General features: G+C 25.8%; 1 protein-coding gene across 1 annotated transcript in view; it reads right to left on the bottom strand.

Moving 5' to 3' along the window:
- LOC135931394 (spectrin alpha chain-like) overlaps nt 1-20,954 on the bottom strand; it is a 93,204-nt gene that overhangs the window by 4,495 nt on the left and 67,755 nt on the right. Inside the window, exons 32-39 of the mRNA XM_065468466.1 lie at nt 19,157-19,392; nt 10,687-10,807; nt 10,263-10,520; nt 10,072-10,170; nt 5,641-5,836; nt 5,224-5,513; nt 1,595-1,711; nt 1,281-1,460 (exon numbers count right to left, since the gene is read on the bottom strand). Of these exons, the coding sequence (XP_065324538.1) occupies nt 1,281-1,460; nt 1,595-1,711; nt 5,224-5,513; nt 5,641-5,836; nt 10,072-10,170; nt 10,263-10,520; nt 10,687-10,807; nt 19,157-19,392 (1,497 nt within the window). The remainder of the gene's footprint in view (nt 1-1,280; nt 1,461-1,594; nt 1,712-5,223; nt 5,514-5,640; nt 5,837-10,071; nt 10,171-10,262; nt 10,521-10,686; nt 10,808-19,156; nt 19,393-20,954) is intronic.

The raw sequence follows: 20,954 nt of genomic DNA on the forward strand, positions 1-20,954 counted from the left end.
AACTCCGACATTTGTTAAGTCATTTTCATCGAAATCTTCTTCATCACTAACTGCAGAGGGGTTTGGCGGAATTATAACCATATCTCTTTCTTCAATTGGTTCCTCTTCAAAAAGTTGAGCAAGCGCTTGTTCAATTGTTAGAAAACGTTTCATTAAAAAAATTTATTAAAAATTAAATATCTAGACAAATTATTTTCGTAGAATCTTGATTTTTTTATTAGTCATCTATTATTTTGATAATTTTGATTGAATTAACAAAACAGGTGCATAATATTTTATATAAATAAAATAAAATCTTTAGAAAGGAAGAGGCTAAAAATAATTTTAAACTTTTGAATATTTATGAACCTAATAATTTCATATAATTTGATCGGGATAAAAAATTATAATAGGAACAATATATTATTCGATTTAATCTCAGGGGGCTAAAAAAAAATTTAAAATTATTTTAAAAAATTAAAAAAAAAAAATTCTTAGGGGGCTAGAGCCACCCACCCCTCCTCCCCCCACCCTTAGTGACGGTAGTGGTTTTAAGTATAATATAAAAAATTATAAATCATTATGTTAAATTTCATTTGTTTGAATTTTTTTAAATAATTTATACTGCTAGATGGTTAATGGTGCATATATGCACCAGTCAACTTTATGTGGTTACCTATTAAAATTTTAATTATCTAAAAATTCAAAAATGATTGATAAATATTGATATATCTATAAAGAATATATACACACTAGTTTTCATCGAAATAATTTTATAATATGCTTGTGAGATCACTTAGAAAATTTTGCATTTTAGACCTCATAAATTCCCAAAGTTTGAGGGTTTCTTAGGGACATAAAAAAATATTTTTTTCATATTTTTCTTTTCCAGTTTTGAAGTACAATCTTTTTTATTATTTTTTAAAATAAAAACTACTATGTTAAAATAAGGTATATAGGAGGTGGTGCATATATGCACCGTTAACCAGTAACGGGTTAAATAATATTTATTAAACTGGGGGGGGGGGGATAAATAAATAAGAGATTTCCTTTTTTCCAAATTAAAATGACTTTTTATTTATACCAAAAAAAAATTCAGGATAAACGGATCATATAAAATCAAGTATAATAATAAAATTTATTGATTAATTAAAACTTTCGTTCAAAAATATAGAAGATATGATATTTAAATAAAATGTTTTATTTGACAATTAAAATTAAAAAAAATTTTTTACTAAGCCTTTTAGTCTAAACTAAAATAATAAGTTAGATAATATCAATATTTTATTGACTAAAAATACCTCGATGATAGCAAGGAGATTGTTCCAGGTATCCGTGAGGGCTTCGATGGTAAACCAAGTATAAGGATTGGGCCCTACTCGAAATGATTTAATCAACCTATCTAATTCAACGAGTTCGTCGAACTCTTCCCTGGCGACAGAAAGATGTTCCTTGAAATTGGCATGGCTTTCCTTGAGGAGCTATGTTTTATGTTATAATTTGAACCTTATTGTGATAATCACCAATTTCTTTGTTGCTTTTAATTTATTAACTTCTTCCCCATACTTATTTATATTAATTTCTTAAAAATTAAAATATGAGAGCTAAATCATACCTTGATCTCTTCGACAGAGTTACATCTGACGGGATCTGTTAGATCTTCCTCCGCATTTTCGTACCAGGAATTGAAAGCCGAGGCCTTCTTGGCGAACGTTAAATATAGTTCTTCAATCTGTGTAAGTGTTTAATATTAAAATACACTTTAATCTTATAAAACATAAATAGATTATAAGGGAGTGGGAGGTGTATTTGAATAGTATACTTCTAACAATCAACTCAATCCGTCCAATTATAATATTAAAATAAATTGATTATTCAAACAAAATTTTTACCGGAGTCAATGTACAAGAATAATAAATCATTAAATTATAGATAAATCTATAAAAATTTGAAAAAGTGATATCAACACAAAAAATTGGTACTTGTTTTAAAAAAATGTCACATGTTATTTGATACCTCCAATCAGATTACTAGTTAAACAACGTCGTAGAGAAATGTAAATGGATTTAGCAGTTGTTTTTTCAAACTTAGCAATCCATTATTTCTAATTTCCCTTTTATATCTCAACCTTACCCCCAAGTGCTTCATATAGCCTCATATTGTAAATGCAACTAAAACTAGAGTCATGCAGGTCATTAACCCGCTAAATATCGAGGTAACAAAAATATAAAAAACTTTATTTTTCTTTTAATATATTCGTATAAATTAGGGCTGTGCCGATCCATATATTTTTCACCGTTCCGATCCGATATTTTCCGATATTGCTTCAATCCGATCCGATATTTATACTGATTTTTAATCACCCACGTTTGAACCAAATGTAATTAAGAAATCAATATTTTTTTATGCAAAAAATCGAATTATGAATTTAATTTAATTTTTTTATTTCTACAATTAAGACTATAATAAAAAGATATTTATTTAATAATATATCCATTTTATGTTGGTATGAATTATAAAATTGTAATTAATATATAAAATTATAATATATTAAATTTTTTTAATAAATATGAGAGCCTCCGGATTTTCTGGGAATAAGCTTCTACGATATGGACTTTCTATATCTCCTGCCGTATTGAAGGCAGACTCAGATGATTCCGCAGATAACGCATTTTGCAAAATTATCTTTGTCTTTTGTAAAATATTTCCATAATTCAGATACCATATTTAAGATTTAAAATAAATAAAACTTTGGGTGTTCCTTTCTATTTTTATAAAAAAAAACTTTTAAAATACTATAAATCTATTTTTAATAAGAAATAAAATTTAAAAAAATTATTTAGAAAATATTATAATAATGTAAAATAAATATACATAACATAAAATTAAATAACAAAAGAAGGAAAAGTAAAAAGATCGGATCGGTTTTTACAGGTATCGGCCCGATCCGATATTTAATATATCAGCACAGCCCTAGTATAAATATATTTGTATATCAAAATTTCAAAATTGCAACCACCTTGACGATTGACTTTAATTGGAATATGACTTTTCTCTAACTTTTGAATCAATTGGGCATTTTAATTGACCTGGAAGGCATTGCCTTTCAAATTCAATTCCAATCATAGATCGCACAATAATTATTCTGAATAGATGATGAGACATATTCCTACCCAAAGAAATATTTATCCTCCAAGTGGCTACATCAAATAAATTGAGAAAGTAGAAATCAAGCATCACTACATTTTTTTTGTTGCGCAGTAGAGGACGATAATCACTTAAAAATCTATACAATTAAATCACTTCCTCCCATATGACATGATGTAATAATATTTGGTTGATCGATATTAATATATACCTTAGGTTTAGAACTCCGTCGCTTGAATTTGTTTAGAGGACATATTCCATGATGCTTGCTCACCACTGCTACTGAGCGACTATCATTCCAATAATACAAAGCAATCTTTTTATCACTGAAGGTTTCATAAAATCCTCTTGGACTTTTTTCATTAGTTTTCGATCAAACCGGCTTTTTAGGTTCGATTTAAGCAGGTTGTTCCTGTACAACCTAAACTCTATCTCCTAGCATTATGAAATATTTGGGAATAAAAAAATTATCTAAGAATGGTTCATATTTTTGAACGTTACAGATAACACCTGTTAATTATCTCAGATCACCAAGAGGACCAGTTTTATTGTTATCCTTTCCGGTATAAATATCAAAAGTAAAAGAATATATAAAAGAATTCAGAAAATTTATAAGGGTAATTATTACCCCTATTTAAGAGTTTAAAATAATTATTTTTAGCATTAAATTTTCTTTGAATATCCCAAATTATTGCAGATTTTGACCAATAATATTCTATAACCTTCCTGATTTAGTAATTTTATCGATATCAAAATTGTTGGTTAGATGTAAATATCGTTTAATTTCATGAAGACGATTTCTATACATTTTGGAGATGAAATAGGAACCTACATCTTCATCTTGATTAATAATACATGTAAAGCTGTCTTTAAATGAGGGAATTTAAAAATCGAAAAAATAATTAAAATAAAAATTTTAAATATCTTTATTTATTTGACAAAACTTAAAGATATTTTTAAAATATCTTTGTGAAAGGTATACCTCAGATGCTAATATTTTAATTATAGTTTAACAAATGTGTTATTAGAATATAAACATTTTTTGAATTAAAACGCTATCCAAACTATTTTTTTTAAAGTTTTTTATGCTCAAACATTAATCATAAGATTTGCAAATTTTAAAAGCTTACAAATTTAACACAAATTCCAAATAAAATTATCACATTTTTAGAAAGAAAAAATGGTATGACAGCCACACCCTTTAATTTATAAATCATAAAGCAAAAAAAATATCTAAAGCCAAAGTTGATGTTACAAAAATGAAATATTAGTGATTAATGGGTTTTAAATCATTTATTTAAAATCCTGGACCAAGCCGGATAATGGAAAATTCGTGACAGTAAAAGGGTATCTCTGCAGGTTTCTGAATAAACCATTCAGATAGGGTTTTAATTCCTACTTGGCAATGTTTGTATTCGAAATTTTGAGATTCAAAAAAATCTTTGACTTATCCTAAATGGTTGACATTAAGGTATGAACAAATTGTTACACGGTGATTAAGACCAACTTTTGGAATGGCAGGAAATCAATATTCCGAAAAACATTATAAACATACTGTCGTAATCGGTTTGTTTCGATAGTTTGTGTAATATATATATATATACCATTCAAATAACTCATACATTAATAGATAATCGAAATTGTAGATTCGATAATTTGTGTTATAACATTATGATTTGATAAATAATGTGCATTTTTGCTAAAAAATAATTAATTAAATTACTTGAATTCATTCATTCAGGATTATAAGATTTCTGACTTTATTATATCTTTCTAGAAAAAGTTTATTCTTGACCTTAGGTTAATTATTCGTACTTTCCTTACATAAATCAGCTTATTTTATGACAAGTGTATATGTACTCAGTTTGAATAAACCTGCTCATTTTTCAAAAATTGCCTAAAAACCGCCCATCAAACGCTAGAATGAATAACACGTTTAATCCTTCAACCTAATACATATTTTTTTCAATGAAGGAAATTTTTTACACAGGATACATTTATATTTTATTATAAATAATCTATTTCTTAAAAATTTTCAAATTTTTCTAAGGCGCAAATAATTTCGCGACATCAAGCATTCAAAAAAGCAAAATTAACCTTTTTGTATCTTTCCTGGGCCTCCCTAAGCCGGTCTGATCTGGCTTTAGCAGACCTGACCAAACTCTCCCAGTTGGCGACCACTTCTTTATATCGCTTGCGGATGACCTCGTCACGGTCCGCTAACCACCGCTCCTGCTCGCTACCAACAGTGATATTCCGATCCGCCAAAAGAGCTGTCTCAAGTTGGTTTAAAGCTCGCAAGGCGCCTTCATCCTCAAAACAGTTTAGGCTGCGAGTAAAATGGTCGTGCTTCGCCAGCAGACTGACGACAGAGGAGAGATCATGGCCTAAAAATAGGGTTGTGTAGTATGGTACGTTTTTTATATTATAAAATTAAAAAGATCTAATGAAACTCAGTCGATATCTTTAAAATTAAAAAATCTTTTTTTTCTTCGCTTTATAAAACAATATTACCATAATCCTCGCTCTTGGCATATGTCTCTTTATCGGTTATCCAATTTTCAGTTAGGTCGGCCTTCCACATGAACTGCATAAAGGCAAGGTTCTCTTCGAGTCGGCTTCTACGCGTTCCAATGACAGTTGATAAGTTTTCCATTTTGTCTTTAAGGGTTCGACACTTTTCCAGTATAGCTTGGGCGTGCATATTGCCCTTTTGTTCGTACGCATGTGATAAATAATATGTATTTATAATAGATGAATTTTCATTAGATGTAGCATAATTATAATTATGGACATCTCCAGTTTTTAAGGAAAGCTAATTTTAAAAAAAATTGCGTACTATAAAACTATTTCAATTCTATTTTATTGCTAATATGAATAATTTTTGTGAAGAAAAATTGTCATCTTTTTTAGAATTAATTTTTAAGTATAAGCAGGAGTTCGAACCGAACAAGAAAACCCGGGTTTATGAAAAAAAAATCTGAACCCAAACCGAACCTGAACCCAGCTTATAAAATTTTTAAAACCACGAACCGAACCCGGGAATTTTATTTGAACCCGGGTTCAGTTTATTGTTTAAAATCATATATTAAGATATTTGTTAAATTGTAAATACAAATATTAATAATTTAATTTAAATTTTATAATATTTTCAAATTTCCAATTAAGTAAACTTAGTTCATTTACGTCATTTTTATAATTTCTTCTCAGAGATTCCTATTGAGTGTTAATAAATTTTAAATAATTAAATTAATTTACGCCATTTTTTTTAATTCTTAACCTATTCTCAAAGATTATTAATTAGAAGAAAATGCAAGTGAACAAGTCAAAATAAAAATTATTATATATATTGTTAATTTAAAGAATTCTCAAAATCTAACTTAAAAATTGTTAAACAAAGATGTAGGACAGTTTTTGTAAAATCATTTTATAATTTATATATGCTAATCATTTATTTTTTGTCAGATTAATTTTAACCATATATTAATGAAGTGCATATCATATGAAATTAAATTTATACATCTGTTTTTTAATTCTATTAAATCATTGCTATTTAAAAAAAATTATTTAACTTTTTTATTTGAAAGTTTAATAAATGTTTCTCAATACATTTTATTATTTAGATTTAAGATCAAAGATATAATCATATTTGAAGCATTTTACTCTTAATATAATAGAAAATAAATCAGTATGCTCATATTGCAAATTAAAAATGTCTGGCAATCATTTGTCAAATTTAGAGAGACATCTGGAAAGAAATCACAACAATGAATATGTAAATTATTTGAATGAAAAAACTAAATATCAGGAAGTGTTATTTGCAAAAAAACCCAAAAATGAAACCTTTTAAAAATATATAAATTTAACATCTAATGATTTTTGATAAGTTCTACATAGAACTTGTTACTGTAAATGGTCGGCATCTATCAATTATTGAAGATTCGGGATTTCAAATAATCATAAATCCACTTTTATCTGGCCTCAATCTAGTTATTTACAAAGAAAATTTATCCCGAACTAATAATAGAACAGCCTAATTTATTAGAGACAAAATTTCAAGAGAGGTACAAAGAAAACTAATAAGTTTAAAAGTTGATGCAGTTCAAAGATAATAAATTCTTGGTATAAATATTCAATTTATATCAAAGTCCATAATTTTGAGAACTCTTGGAATTGTAAAGCTGAAAGAAAGAAGTACAGGAGAATATATAAACGAGAATATACTAAAAATTTTACAAAAATTTAAAATTAGTATTGCAAATATAAACAATTACTTCTGACAATAGTGCAAATTTTATCAAAGCTATAAAGCTCTTGCAGCCTGAAATTGATTATTAAATAAGGAGTGAATCAGGAGATGATGAAAATATGGTGAATGTATATAAATATGAAATCGATGATATACAGAATACTTTTTATACAACTATTTTATCCTATCTGATTAAAGGTGTACGTTGTGCAGCTCATACACTTCAGCTTACACTTCAAGATGCAATAAAATTATCACCCATTGTGGATGCTCTTGCAAAAGCTAAGAGCTTATATTTAAAATTAAGACATCACACTTATCAAATAATAAAAAATATGAAACTCCCTAAGAATGTGTTAAATTGCCACCGATGGCATTAACCCATGATATGCTAGAAAGGCTGATTTTAATCAAACCCAATATTGAAGATTTTTTTTAGAACATTTTGATTATTTATTGATTGAAGATTGGAAGGAAAGAGATAATAACGATTGTTGAAATTTTAAAACCACTAAAAATCATAACCAACCGATTCCAAAACAGTTATTACTGACAGATTTTTATGCAGAATAGTTAAGATAATGCATATAACTAGAAAAAAATTCAAATAATTTTTCTCAAAAACTATATTATTGTCTTAAGAAAGAGAAGAAAGGTTTATCAAAAATGAAATTCTCTTAGCTGCCATATACCTGAATCCAAGATACAAGGTTAATTAAAAGATTAGTAAATTAATTACTTTGGATTTATATTAAAATTGTTATTTTATGGAATTGTCATTTATTTAAATATAAACAGTATAAATCCTTAAAAATTACAGGTGTTACTTAGTGATGACGATAAGATTTGTGCGAAAAGGCATCTTTTCAATTTATGGAGTCGGATTAAAAGCATAACAACGCCAATTTTATCTGATGATATTAGTTCCGATGAAGTTATTGAACAGGAAGATGATCTAGAGAAATTGTTACAACTTAAATAAAGGCAGAAGAAAATATTTAAAGGACCAACAATTGCAGAGAAAAGTATTGAAACTATAATTACTGGATTTCGCAATTTTAAAAGAGTAGATAAGAAGGAAAATATTTTGCATTTTTAGAAGTCTGCTAAGCTGGAGCACCCTAATTTATATATTTTATTCAAAATCTTATTTGCTGTTCCTGCAACCCAAGTTAATTTATCATATTCTCACATAAATATATTTAATATAGGTTAGGGTTGAAAGATCTTTTTCACATTTGAAATTTATTCTTTCACCACATAGATCGAAGATGAGTGAACAACTCTTGGAAGATATTATGCTAATACGTCTAAATAAAATTTTAAAAATTGATACATGATCATGCTTTATATTTTTGCTATGTATTGCCTATAAATAAAATTAAATATTTATTTTTTATACCAAATTTATGTCTATTTTTTTAATTATGATTTAAATATATATATATTTTTTTTATCAATTCAAAAATTTTTAAACCCGAGAATTCCCTCCTATTTTTTATAAATCTTAAAGCGAACCCGAACCGAACCCGGACAAAAATTTAGCCGGGTTCGCATCGTTGAGTAAAAGATTATAATCCCCAACTTTGTTTGGTTCAAAATGGGGATGTAATAACTATATTCTAATAATCATGCGTCAGATATAATATATGTATGTTTTTAAAAAAAACTAAATATTTGTGTTAAGCCTTTAGGCGCATCGCTGTAGATAAATGTCCAAGTTAAATTTAGTGATTAACAAAGTGTTTTTTTAAGATAAAAATGTTGCAGGAAATAAGTTTGGTAGATGGGTATCATTTCATAAAATATATATGAATTCTTATGACGTCAACGTTTTCATTTCGCGATTCAATTCTTCCTTTACTTTTGTATTTAAAGCTAAAAACCAGTGATCCTTACTATTATCTATATAAGTTCCGGTTCCGATGGAGGGGGGGGGGAGAAAGCCAAAAAAGGTTATGGTTTGGTTAAGTTTAGAAAAATTGTAAAGGTTTTGTTTCCAAATTTTATAATATTTATATCTAATTTGTCTTAGAAAAGAATAGAGAAAAATATGAGAAAAAGTAAATTAATTTTATTGATAAAATAATATTATACACACACTAACAAAATTTAATAAATAATTAAAATATATCAAAAAATAGAAGGTAATTAATATGTGTTCCACTTCCAAGTCCACAATATTTAAATAAGATTTGATATTAGTAAATTATAAAATATATTTTAATCAATCACTGTAAATAAAATATGCAACCATATATAAAATGAAAATTATTTTATCATGAAAAAAAAATTATCATCATAAAAATAATATAAAACTCAACAGGAAAATATTACTTATCGCATAATATATGGTCTCAAATTATAATTAATATATATAACAAAGAAGTTTAACCTGATTAAAAAATTATATAGTTGGATTGGCTCCTTTTTAGCTATTTGGTATAAAGAATCGGTTCACCCTGGTTCCCTTCTAACAACCTTTCTTTCTGAATCAAATCATTTTTATTCCTCCGGAAAAAAAATATAAAAATTGAGATTTTTAAACACAATTCCTTATCTCGCAAAAAATATTTCAACCTGATATTTGTTTTTTAAATTTATATCAATATGGGATTTATAAATGACATATTAAAATCCAAAATAAAAGAATAAAAGTAATGAATATTTGGATTATTTTTTCAAAAATAATCTACTTCGTTAGACAGTTCTTGTCCGATATTTTCGATAGCCTGACAACGATTCACGTGCGTTTCCAAAACGTCATTAAAAATGTCATGCTTCTTCAACAAACTCTATAAATAGACATAAGCGGAGTTAAACATATCATAAATAAAATTGCTTCGATTTTTGAGTTTAAATAGCGTAATAACATAATGTGTAAAACCTGTACGGAGGCCATATTTTGTCCATAATCCTCGATGTTGGCCAAGCGGACGCTCTCCTTGATCCAGCCGGTCTCCTCTTGCACGTCGGTGTTAAATTGTTGAAACGTGAGGCTGTCATCGAGCCCACGTCCGCGAGACCCTATAGTGGTTCGGAGACGTTCCCAAGCGGATTCGAGGGCTGAGAGACGTGAATCTATTTCAGAACCCCCGTAATTTGGGCACTCGGCTTTAATCTGAGAAGCGAGCTCGGTCAGACTCTGTTTTGTTTTTTCAAAAGTGAAAACTCGAATAACGATTCTTTATTATTTATAAAGGGCTAATAAGGTCCGGATACCTATAACTTTAAAATGACCATAGAAGCTATCTTATAAATTAAAAGGTATGTCTGACTATTTCTATGGCTTTTTTAAAAATGCATTTTACTTGAATATTGGCCTCGTGGTTTGTAGTTTCCATTTCGAATCGTTTATGCTTCTTCCTCAAATTTTGAACGCTCATCATATCCTTCCCATAATCATCCGAATCCAAGAGTAACAATTTTTCCCTATGTAATTGATACAATATGGTATATTTTTTTTAATGGTTATTATCGTAACACAGGGAACCCTCAAGTGATTTTTAAGAGATGAATATCGATGGTATTTTTCTTTAAACGTTAAAATTAAACTTAAGAGTTATTAAAGTGGTCACTTCAGGATCTTCCGTTGCTGATCCTTGCTTTTCATTTTAAGAGTACCATTAATATAGTTTGCGATCGATTTCTAGTTTTAGCGAGAGAATAAATGCGATGCGAAATATACAAAGTAATGTGTTAAATATTTATAAATAATTTTAACTATTTATGAATAAGTTTAAATATTTATGAATAATGTCAAATATTTACGTATATTTTGAATAAATTATACGAATCACTTGGTCGAATAATGGATAAAAAGTTATTCGACGAATAATAAATTTTAATACTCGTATTTAGTGTTGCGTAATCGGCTAATTTTAGCCGACTATAAAACGGCTTAGCCGAGATTTTAGATGAATAAATCGCCTAAGCCTAAATCAGCTAAACCTAATTAGACTAAGCCTAAAAATTGGCTAAAATAAATTAGTCAAAAATTTTGCATCGATGCCTAGTAGTGTTGCGTAATCGGCTAATTTTAGCCGACTACAAAACGGCTTAGCCGAGATTCTAGGTCAAAAAATCGGCTAAGCCTAATTAGGTAAAGCCTAAAAATCGGCTAAGCCTAAAAATCGGCTAGGCCTAAAAATCGACTAAGCCTAAAAATTGGCTAAAATAAATTAGTCAAAATTCTGCATCGATGTTAGCATTAATTATTATTTATTTATTATAGTAAAATAATTTATTTTATTATTATGATATGATTTAATATTTTTTATTTATATTATTATATTTTGAAATGAAAATAAATTTATTTATTTGATGTTTTTTTTAAAAAAAAAAATATGCTGCTATATTGTAAAAATGTAATATTCTTTTTAATATAATTTATTAGTGATTTTCACAATCTCCTTTGTAAATACATCTTTTATTGAGGAACTATATTGTAAATTTTATTAGATAATTAAACAATCTTTTAGGTAAAATCTTTTTATCATTTTTTTAAAATTATCTATTTATATGAGATGGATTTCATGAAACGTTTTTGATGTTATTTTATATGATCTTTTTAAGGATAATATTTTAATGTGAAATCGTTCTTTTATAAGTATTTTGAATTTTTTTGAAGAAAGTATGTTAAAATAAGTATTAATAACATGTGTAAATATAAATTTAGTGAAGATGTACCAATGAAAAGTGACAATTGTCATAATCGTTATTTTTAAAGTTTTTTGACGACAATATGTTAAAATAAATATTAATAACATGTGTAATTAGTGTTGCGTAATCGGCTAAAAACTACGCCTAAGCCTAATTAGGCTAAGCCTAAAAATCGGCTATGCCTAATTAGGCTAAGCCTAAAAATCGGCTAAGCCTAATTAGGTTAAGCCTAAAAATCGGCTAAGCCTATATAAATCTGCTAAAATTAAATTAGTCAAAATTCTGCATCGATGCTTAGTATTAATTATTATTTATTTATTTTAGTAAAATAATTTATTTTATTTATATTTAATGTAAATATTTTATTATTATCAACAAATAAACATGATATGATTTAATATTTTTTATTTATATTATTATATTTTGAAATGAAAATAAATTTATTTATTTGATGTTATTTTAATAAAAAAAAATAATATGCTGCTATATTGTAAAATTGTAATATTCTTTATAATATAATTTATTAGTGATTTTCACAATCTTCTTTATAAATACATTTTTTATTGAGGAATTATATTGTAAATTTTATTAGATAAATAAACAATCTTTTAGGTGAAATCTTTTATAATTTTTTTATCATTTTTTTAAAATTATCTATTTTTTATTAAATGAGGTGGATTTTATGAAACTTTTTTGATGATTTTATATGATCTTTTTAAGGATAATATTTTAATGTGACAATTGTCATAATCGTTATTTTATAAGTTTTTTGAATTTTTTGAAGAAAATAGGTTAAAATAAGTATTAATAACATGTGTAAATATAAATTTAGTGAAGATGTACCAATGAAAAGTGACAATTGTCATAATCGTTATTTTTAAAGTTTTTTGAATTTTTTTGACGACAATATGTTAAAATAAGTAAAGATGTTTAAATAAAAATTTAGTGAAGATGTACCATAGAAAAGTGACAATTGTCATAATCGTTATTTTATAAGTTTTTTGAATTTTTTTGAAGAAAATATGTTAAAATAAGTATTAATAAGATGTTTAAATAAAAATTTAGTGAAAATGTACCATAGAAAAGTGACAATTGTCATAATCGTTATTTTATAATTTTTTGAATTTTTTTGAAGAAAATATGTTAAAATAAGTATTAAAAACATGTTTAAATAAAAATTTAGTGAAAATGTACCATAGAAAAGTGACAATTGTCATAATCGTTATTTTATAAGTTTTTTGAAGAAAATATGTTAAAATAAGTATTAAAAACATGTTTAAATAAAAATTTAGTGATGATGTACCATAGAAAAGTGACAATTGTCATAATCGTTATTTTATAAGTTTTTTAAATTTTTATGAAGAAAATATGTTAAAATAAGTATTGATAACATATTTAAATAAAATTTAGTGAAGATGTACCATAGAAAATTGACATTGTCATAATCGTTATTTTTAAAGTTTTTTGAAGACAATATGTTAAAATAAATATTAATAACATGTGTAAATAAAATTTAGTGAAGATGTACCAATGAAAAGTGACAATTGTCATAATGGTTAATTTTAAAGTTTTTTGAATTTTTTTGACGAAAATTTGTTAAAATAAGTATTAATAACATGTGTAAATATAAATTTAGTGAAGATGTACCAAAGAAAAGTGACAATTGTCATAATCGTTATTTTTAAAGTTTTTTGAATTTTTTTGACGAAAATATGTTAAAATAAGTATTAATAACATGTGTAAATATAAATTTAGTGAAGATGTACCAATGAAAAGTGACAATTGTCATAATCGTTATTTTTAAAGTTTTTTGAATTTTATTGACAAAGATATTTTAAAATAAGTATTGATAACATGTTTAAATAAAAATTTAGTGATGATGTACTCTAGATAAGCGACAATTGTCATAATCGTTATTTTATAAGTTTTTTGAAGAAAATATGTTAAAATAAGTATTAAAAACATGTTTAAATAAAAATTTAGTGAAGATGTACCATAGAAAAGTGACAATTGTCATAATCGTTATTTTATAAGTTTTTTGAATTTTTTTGAAGAAAATATGTTAAAATAAGTATTAATAACATGTGTAAATATAAATTTAGTGAAGATGTACCATAGAAAAGTGACAATTGTCATAATCGTTATTTTTAAGTTTTTTGAATTTTATTGACAAAGATATTTTAAAATAAGTATTGATAACATGTTTAAATAAAAATTTAGTGAAGATGTACTCTAGATAAGCGACAATTGTCATAATCGTTATTTTTAAAGTTTTTTGTATTTTTTTGACGAAAATAGATTAAATTAAGTATTGATAACATGTTTAAATAAAAATATAGTGAAGATGTACCGTAGAAAAGTGACAATGGTCATAATCGTTATTTTTATAGTTTTTTTGACGAAAATAGATTATTATAAGTATTGATAACATGTTTAAGTGAAGATGTACCATAGAAAAGTGACAATTGTCATAATCGTTATTTTTAAAGTTTTTTGACGACAATATGTTTAAATAAGTATTGATAACATGTTTAAAATAAATTTAGTGAAGATGTACCGTAGAAAAGTGACAATTGTCATAATCGTTGTTTTTATAGTTTTTTGAAGTAGAGGCTAAAATAAGTATTGATAACATATTTAACATAAAACAACATTAAAAAAATCCAGGATGAGCCGGCCCTGAATATATAAAGTACGGACTAAAATCCTGTTGTCGCTACCTCTATAATTATTTGAATTGTTGTTATATTGTATTTGCTTTCTCTGATTATTGTCGCTACCTCTATAATAATTTGAATTCTTGTTATAAGATTGGTAAATGTTACGATTTCCATCACCATATTGGATCTGTTTTCTTTGATTATTATCATGCCATGTATTATTTCTACCATAATTAGATTGAATATTATTGTTGTAGCGATAGTTGTTGTAGCGATAGTTGTTGTAGCGATAGTTGTTGTAGTTATTACAATTATTTTGGTATCTTGATATTATTATTACTGTAATTCCTATCATAGTATCTAAAATTATTGTTATAATTCCTGTCTCTATTCCTATTATTATCACTATTATAATAATTATTTCTAAAATTATTATCAGTTCTAAAATAATTATTATTGTCATTTCTATTTCTATTGTTAAGGTTTTTATCTTTATCAGACTTTTTATCATTATTCACATAACTTATATTATCAATATCTGATTTATCATTAATACTATCTAATCTAATTCCTAGCTCCACCATTTCATTTAAGGTTAAATTAATATTTTTACAAAATTTATATTTTATTTTGTCATTTAAGGTAGACGTGCTTTATTTTTCTTTTAATCTATGTCGTCTGAAAAGTTACATTTTTTATGCAGTTTTGATACTCTTATGTACCATTGCATGAAATTCTCACTCGAATTCTGCTGTAATAAGTTGAATTTGTTTATTAAATTTTTTTTACCTTGTACAGGTAAAAGGTAAGTTAATTTCTTAATCACTATCTTAAGATCATCGGTATCAGAGCAAATTGATTTAAGATTATCAAACACAACATCAGATAAATTATTAAGTAAAGTATTTATTTTAATAGAGTCTGGTAATGTGATGGTCGAAAAATAACTTACACTCTAAGTAAATCTCAGTGAGTGGTCTAACCAATTTTGGAATTTTGAATATTAATTCTGGTTTAGTTTCCATTATTTATTAATGATTTTTATAATATTTCATATAAGTAATAATAATGACACTTTATATTTTTATAAAAATACACCGGAGTTGAATAAACTCCGAATCGTTATAAACGTAAAATTTTCCATTAAGTTGTTCAAAATATTTAATCATTTCCTTGAGATTAACAAATTCAAAAATAACATCATCAATGCCGGGTTCTCTTGAATAATGTATGTCACAATCGTAAGTCAATTCATAAAGTATATCGTAAATTGATATATCCCAAGGTATATTAATAAGTTTGAAGGAAAACATAGTGAGAATAATTTTAAAATAAATTTTACCTTTTATTTGTTTCGTTTTTTTTATTATTCATATTTTTACATCTAACATCTCACCATAAAAATATATGGAAGAGGACAAAAAAAAATTTTTTAAAAATTAAAAAAAAAAATTGCATGGTGGCGAGTTTTTTTTGCCAACCTCACACCCAGCCAACATGAAGAGAAAACGAAAAATATATATTTTTTATTATTAAAAAATGTTCATCCATTTACTATATATATATTTTTACAAAAAATAATATTTGACTAAAATAAAAATACAATCTTAAAATAAACTAAAATATCAGTTACGACTAAAATAAAGGTTACCATTTGAAAACTAAAATAAAGGTTACAAATTAAAACTAAAATTATATTATTCAAAAATGTTACAATTTGTAAAACTGGTATCAAACATGTGCTCACATCTGCTTATCACCAGCAATCCAATGGCCAGGTAGAACGCATGGTAGAACGTTCAAAACACATATGAAAAGGAATATCAAAATTGACTTAGACATCGCACTTGACAAATTTTTATTTAATTACAGAAATACGCGTAATTATACTACAAGAGTTACACCATCTCAGAGAATGTTCAATCGAAATATTAGAATTATATGGGACTTATTAAAACCGTCGGAGGAGAAGGAGAACAAAATAAACGATACTTTACCACGAAATAGAACCTTTAACGTAGGAGATTTTGTTTGGTACAAAGTACAAGGTGTTGAAAAATGGTGCAAAGGCATGGTCACACACAAAGAAAGTGACATGATGTTCCAAATTAAGACAGAGAATGGTATTTTGAGGAGACATTTAGATCAATTAAGAATTAAAAACTCTTTTAATATTAATTATGACTCTAAGGATTCTTTTAAGGAGGGAAGTGTGGACAAAAATATAAAAATTACTGATAAAAATGATATAACCCTATTTCTAGACCAGTGCGAATTTAACAAAAACCTGCTAAAAGACTACATAACTTAAAATATAATAAAGTAAATTAAATATTAAAACGCTTATACTAAAACGCAAAACATGAAAACGCTGAAAATATTATATAACAATCTTATTTGATTTATCATTCTTCATTTATTCTTATATCCAACTTCTCATTATTCGCAACTTACTGATGCTAATAACAATTTTGAAAATTGATAATAATAACGACTGAGCATTACAAGCAAGCTATATGACAAATTCACGATTTATAAGGACAACTTACGATAAGGATATCAAGCTTACGATTTAAACAAACCAACGATTGGGACAAGCCAACGATTACTATGACTTATGAAACAACTTGATGGTCAAAACGTTAAAACATTTGGACAACAAACTAACTATGACAATACAATTAAACTTATGTAAAGGCTTCTTTAGAAGAAGGAGAATGTCGAATAATATAATTTTAGTTTTACAAATTGTAACATTTTTGGATAATATAATTAGTTTTACAATTTGTAACCTTTATTTTAGTTTTCAAATGGTAAACTTTATTTTAGTCGTAACTGAAATTTTAGTTTATTTTAAGATCGTATTTTTATTTTTAGTCAAATATTATTTTTTTGTAAAAATATATATATAGTAAATGGATGAACATTTTTTAATAATAAAAAATATATATTTTTCCTTTTCTCTTCAGTTATCAATACTTATTTTAATCTATTTTCGTCAAAAAAATTCAAAAACTTTAAAAATAACGATTATGACAATTGTCACTTTTCTACGGTATATCTTTACTAAATTTTATTAAATATGTTATCAATACTTATTTTAACATATATTCGTCAAAAAAATTCAAAAAACTTTAAAAATAACAATTATGACAATTGTCACATTATATTATCCTTAAATAGATCATATAAAATAACATCAAAAAGGTTTAATATAAATATTTTTAAAAAATTATTTAAAAAAAACACCTCATTTAATAAAAAAAAATAGATAATTTTACAAAATTGATAAAAAAAATATTATAAAAGATTTCACCTAAAAGATTGTTTTTTTATCTATTAAAATTTACAATATAATCTCTCAATAAAAGATGTATTTACAAAGAAGATTGTGAAAATCACTAATAAATTATATTAAAAAGAATATTACATTTTTACAATAGCAGCATATTATTTTTTTTATTAAAAGAACATCAAATAAATAAATTATTTTCATTTCAAAATATAACAATATAAATAAAAAATATTAAATCATATCATGTTTATTTGTTGATAATAATAAAATATTTACATTAAATATAAATAAAATAAATTATTTTACTAAAATAAATAAATAGTAGAATTTTTGACTAATTTATTTTAGCCAATTTTTAGGCTTAGCCTTATTAGGCTTAGGCGTAGTTTTTAGCCGATTACGAAACACTACTAGTATTGGATTCAAATTTTCAAATCAAATAATTTTGTTATTCGTATTCGTAAAATACGAATCGAATCATTCGTTTTGGGTATAGCTTAATCTAGGGAGTAGCTTTCCGGTTAAACTTATCCTTATAGAGATGGTCATAGTGGGCTATACTTATATGATGTAGGATTGTGCCGATATTAAATATTACATCGGATCTGGGCCAATATTTGCTGTTTGTGGGATCGGGACGATATGTTCAATAAAAACGTTTCGAATTATATCATTGTTTTTGGTTATTTCACACATAATTTCCCGATAACAGAAAATGAATAAAAAGAACTAAAATTCAATTATTTGTTATTGTAATGTTTTAAAAAAATAATGAATTATTTTAAAATGTAATATTTATGTTTTTGCGATAAGAAAAGTATTTTAAAATATTTGATGAGTCATAATCAGCCACAAACATTTAACATCACATAAATGAGCTGATCACCTTTTGGGTAATAAAAAATACACTTAAGGTAATCATTCGTGATAGTGCACTAAATATCGCCTGGTCACGAGAAAGGAAAAATTTCAAGGTGTTACTTGTGCTGTTCATAGATTACAGTTAGTTATATTTTTACATGAAAATATTAATTTTTTATGACATTGGTTTTAATCAGTTTTGTATGAATATCGGATAATATATCGGTGGAAAATTTGTATATAAACAGAGCCCTAAAATAATGTACATTTTAAGAGTAAATATAAGTCAAATTGTGATAGTACTCGATCCAGGCTTCCTCGTGGTCCACGTCCCGAAGAAAGTTGTGAACGGCATCCGCCTCCTCTAGCTGTGCTCTCCGCTCGATGGAGGCTCGTTTTAGGGATTCGAACTGTTCGGTAAATCGCCGACTTTCAGCCTCCGCCTCTCCGGCCTCAGCTCGGGCACCATCCATGAGAGTGGTAGAGGTATCGGACGAGAAAATGTCAGATGCCATTTGGTTCATGGCATTAACCGTGTCCTGTAAAAGGTAGCAAATACGGGATTTAATGTATACCGCAATCAATGGCAATACTAACTAAACTGAAATTTTATATAAAAAATTACAGTTTTATTAATATTAAGATTGTTAAATGAGAAACCAGAAATGATGTCATCAGCTGATTTAAACGACGCTGAAACATTTAACTAAATGAAACGTCAATCTAGCTAAGTATTATATGTCATTTATCGAAACTAAGTTCATTTTGGGTTATATAAATTCATAATCGCCGGTTGAAAATCGTGAGAGAACTTATTAATTTACACTATATATAATTGAATTGAACGTCATTTTAAGTACTTTTTTTGCATCATACTTAAATATGTTTGAGGTTCTAGAGGTTATTTTTAAATGTGAAAGCAGTTAATTTTTTTTATATAAAATTAGGAAATAGTGAAATTTTTTTGAGTTAGATCAGTAATCAGAAAGGTGCAAGACAAACAGAAGATTACTATAATTTTATAAATGTCTTCAGAGCGTTCAAATAATAATGCCTTATATCAGTGGCTTCGCTAAGGTGGGCGAGCAGAAGCTCGAGCCCCCTGAAGCAAAATTTTTTTTTAATGACTCTTTAATAACCCCTTGAACTAAAATATTTTTTTAATTGCTCCCTGAACAATTTCTTTTATAATTCTATTGAGTAGTATATAGATTTAATTTTATTATTTAAAAATTAATAAGACTATCTATTTTTATTAAATGAATACTATTTTAATTATTAGATTAGATTAATATATACAAATGATATTTTCACTATGTCAGCTTGCGATTAAATTCTGTGTTAAAAATATATCAATATCACTCAATAAATATTAACAGCATTAAAAGTTGAATCTTAATTGACTTTTATTGTTTAAATTATTATATAACCCTAATTAAATTAATATAATCATTTATTAATTGAAAATTAACAAATTTAATTATAATTAGCCGAGTTTAACATCACTAATCAATACTATATTATTGATTTTTAAATTTAATTAACATGTCTCTTTCTAAAATTATTTTCAAGGTCCAAATCCAAATAAGTATAAGAGATTTATTTATAAAAAGTTAGTAGACCTATAGTTTATAATCCTCTATTATATATAATTATTTATAAAATATTAGGTAAAATGCTACTTTTGCAGACGTATTTGACAGTTATATAATATATTACAGTTAATATTTTTAAAATTTTACTAATCAATGCTTTTGATAATAAATATAAGTTACAATATGTATTCAACTAATTAATGCCATCCAGTGGCCCCTACACTTTCTGAGCGAATGAAGCAGAATACCCCCCCCCCCCTCGAAAATATGATAATTATTTTATGACACCCATAAATTTCAAAAATATTTTTTTTGCATCAATTTTTAATATATATATAAATAAAATGCAAAAAATATATACTTTATAAATATTATTTTTAAATTAGTAATTTAGATAAATTAGGGAAAGAGAATGCGAAAGAATTTATAATTTCATCAATATTTAATTGTTTAAATAAATTTTTTTCCATTGATAATATGGTTAAATTATTGAGAAATGAATCTTT

The sequence above is a fragment of the Gordionus sp. m RMFG-2023 genome, chromosome 1 (genome assembly GCF_954871325.1).
Source record: "Gordionus sp. m RMFG-2023 chromosome 1, tfGorSpeb1-WG-v2, whole genome shotgun sequence".
NCBI lineage: Eukaryota > Metazoa > Nematomorpha > Gordioida > Chordodea > Parachordodidae > Gordionus > Gordionus sp. m RMFG-2023.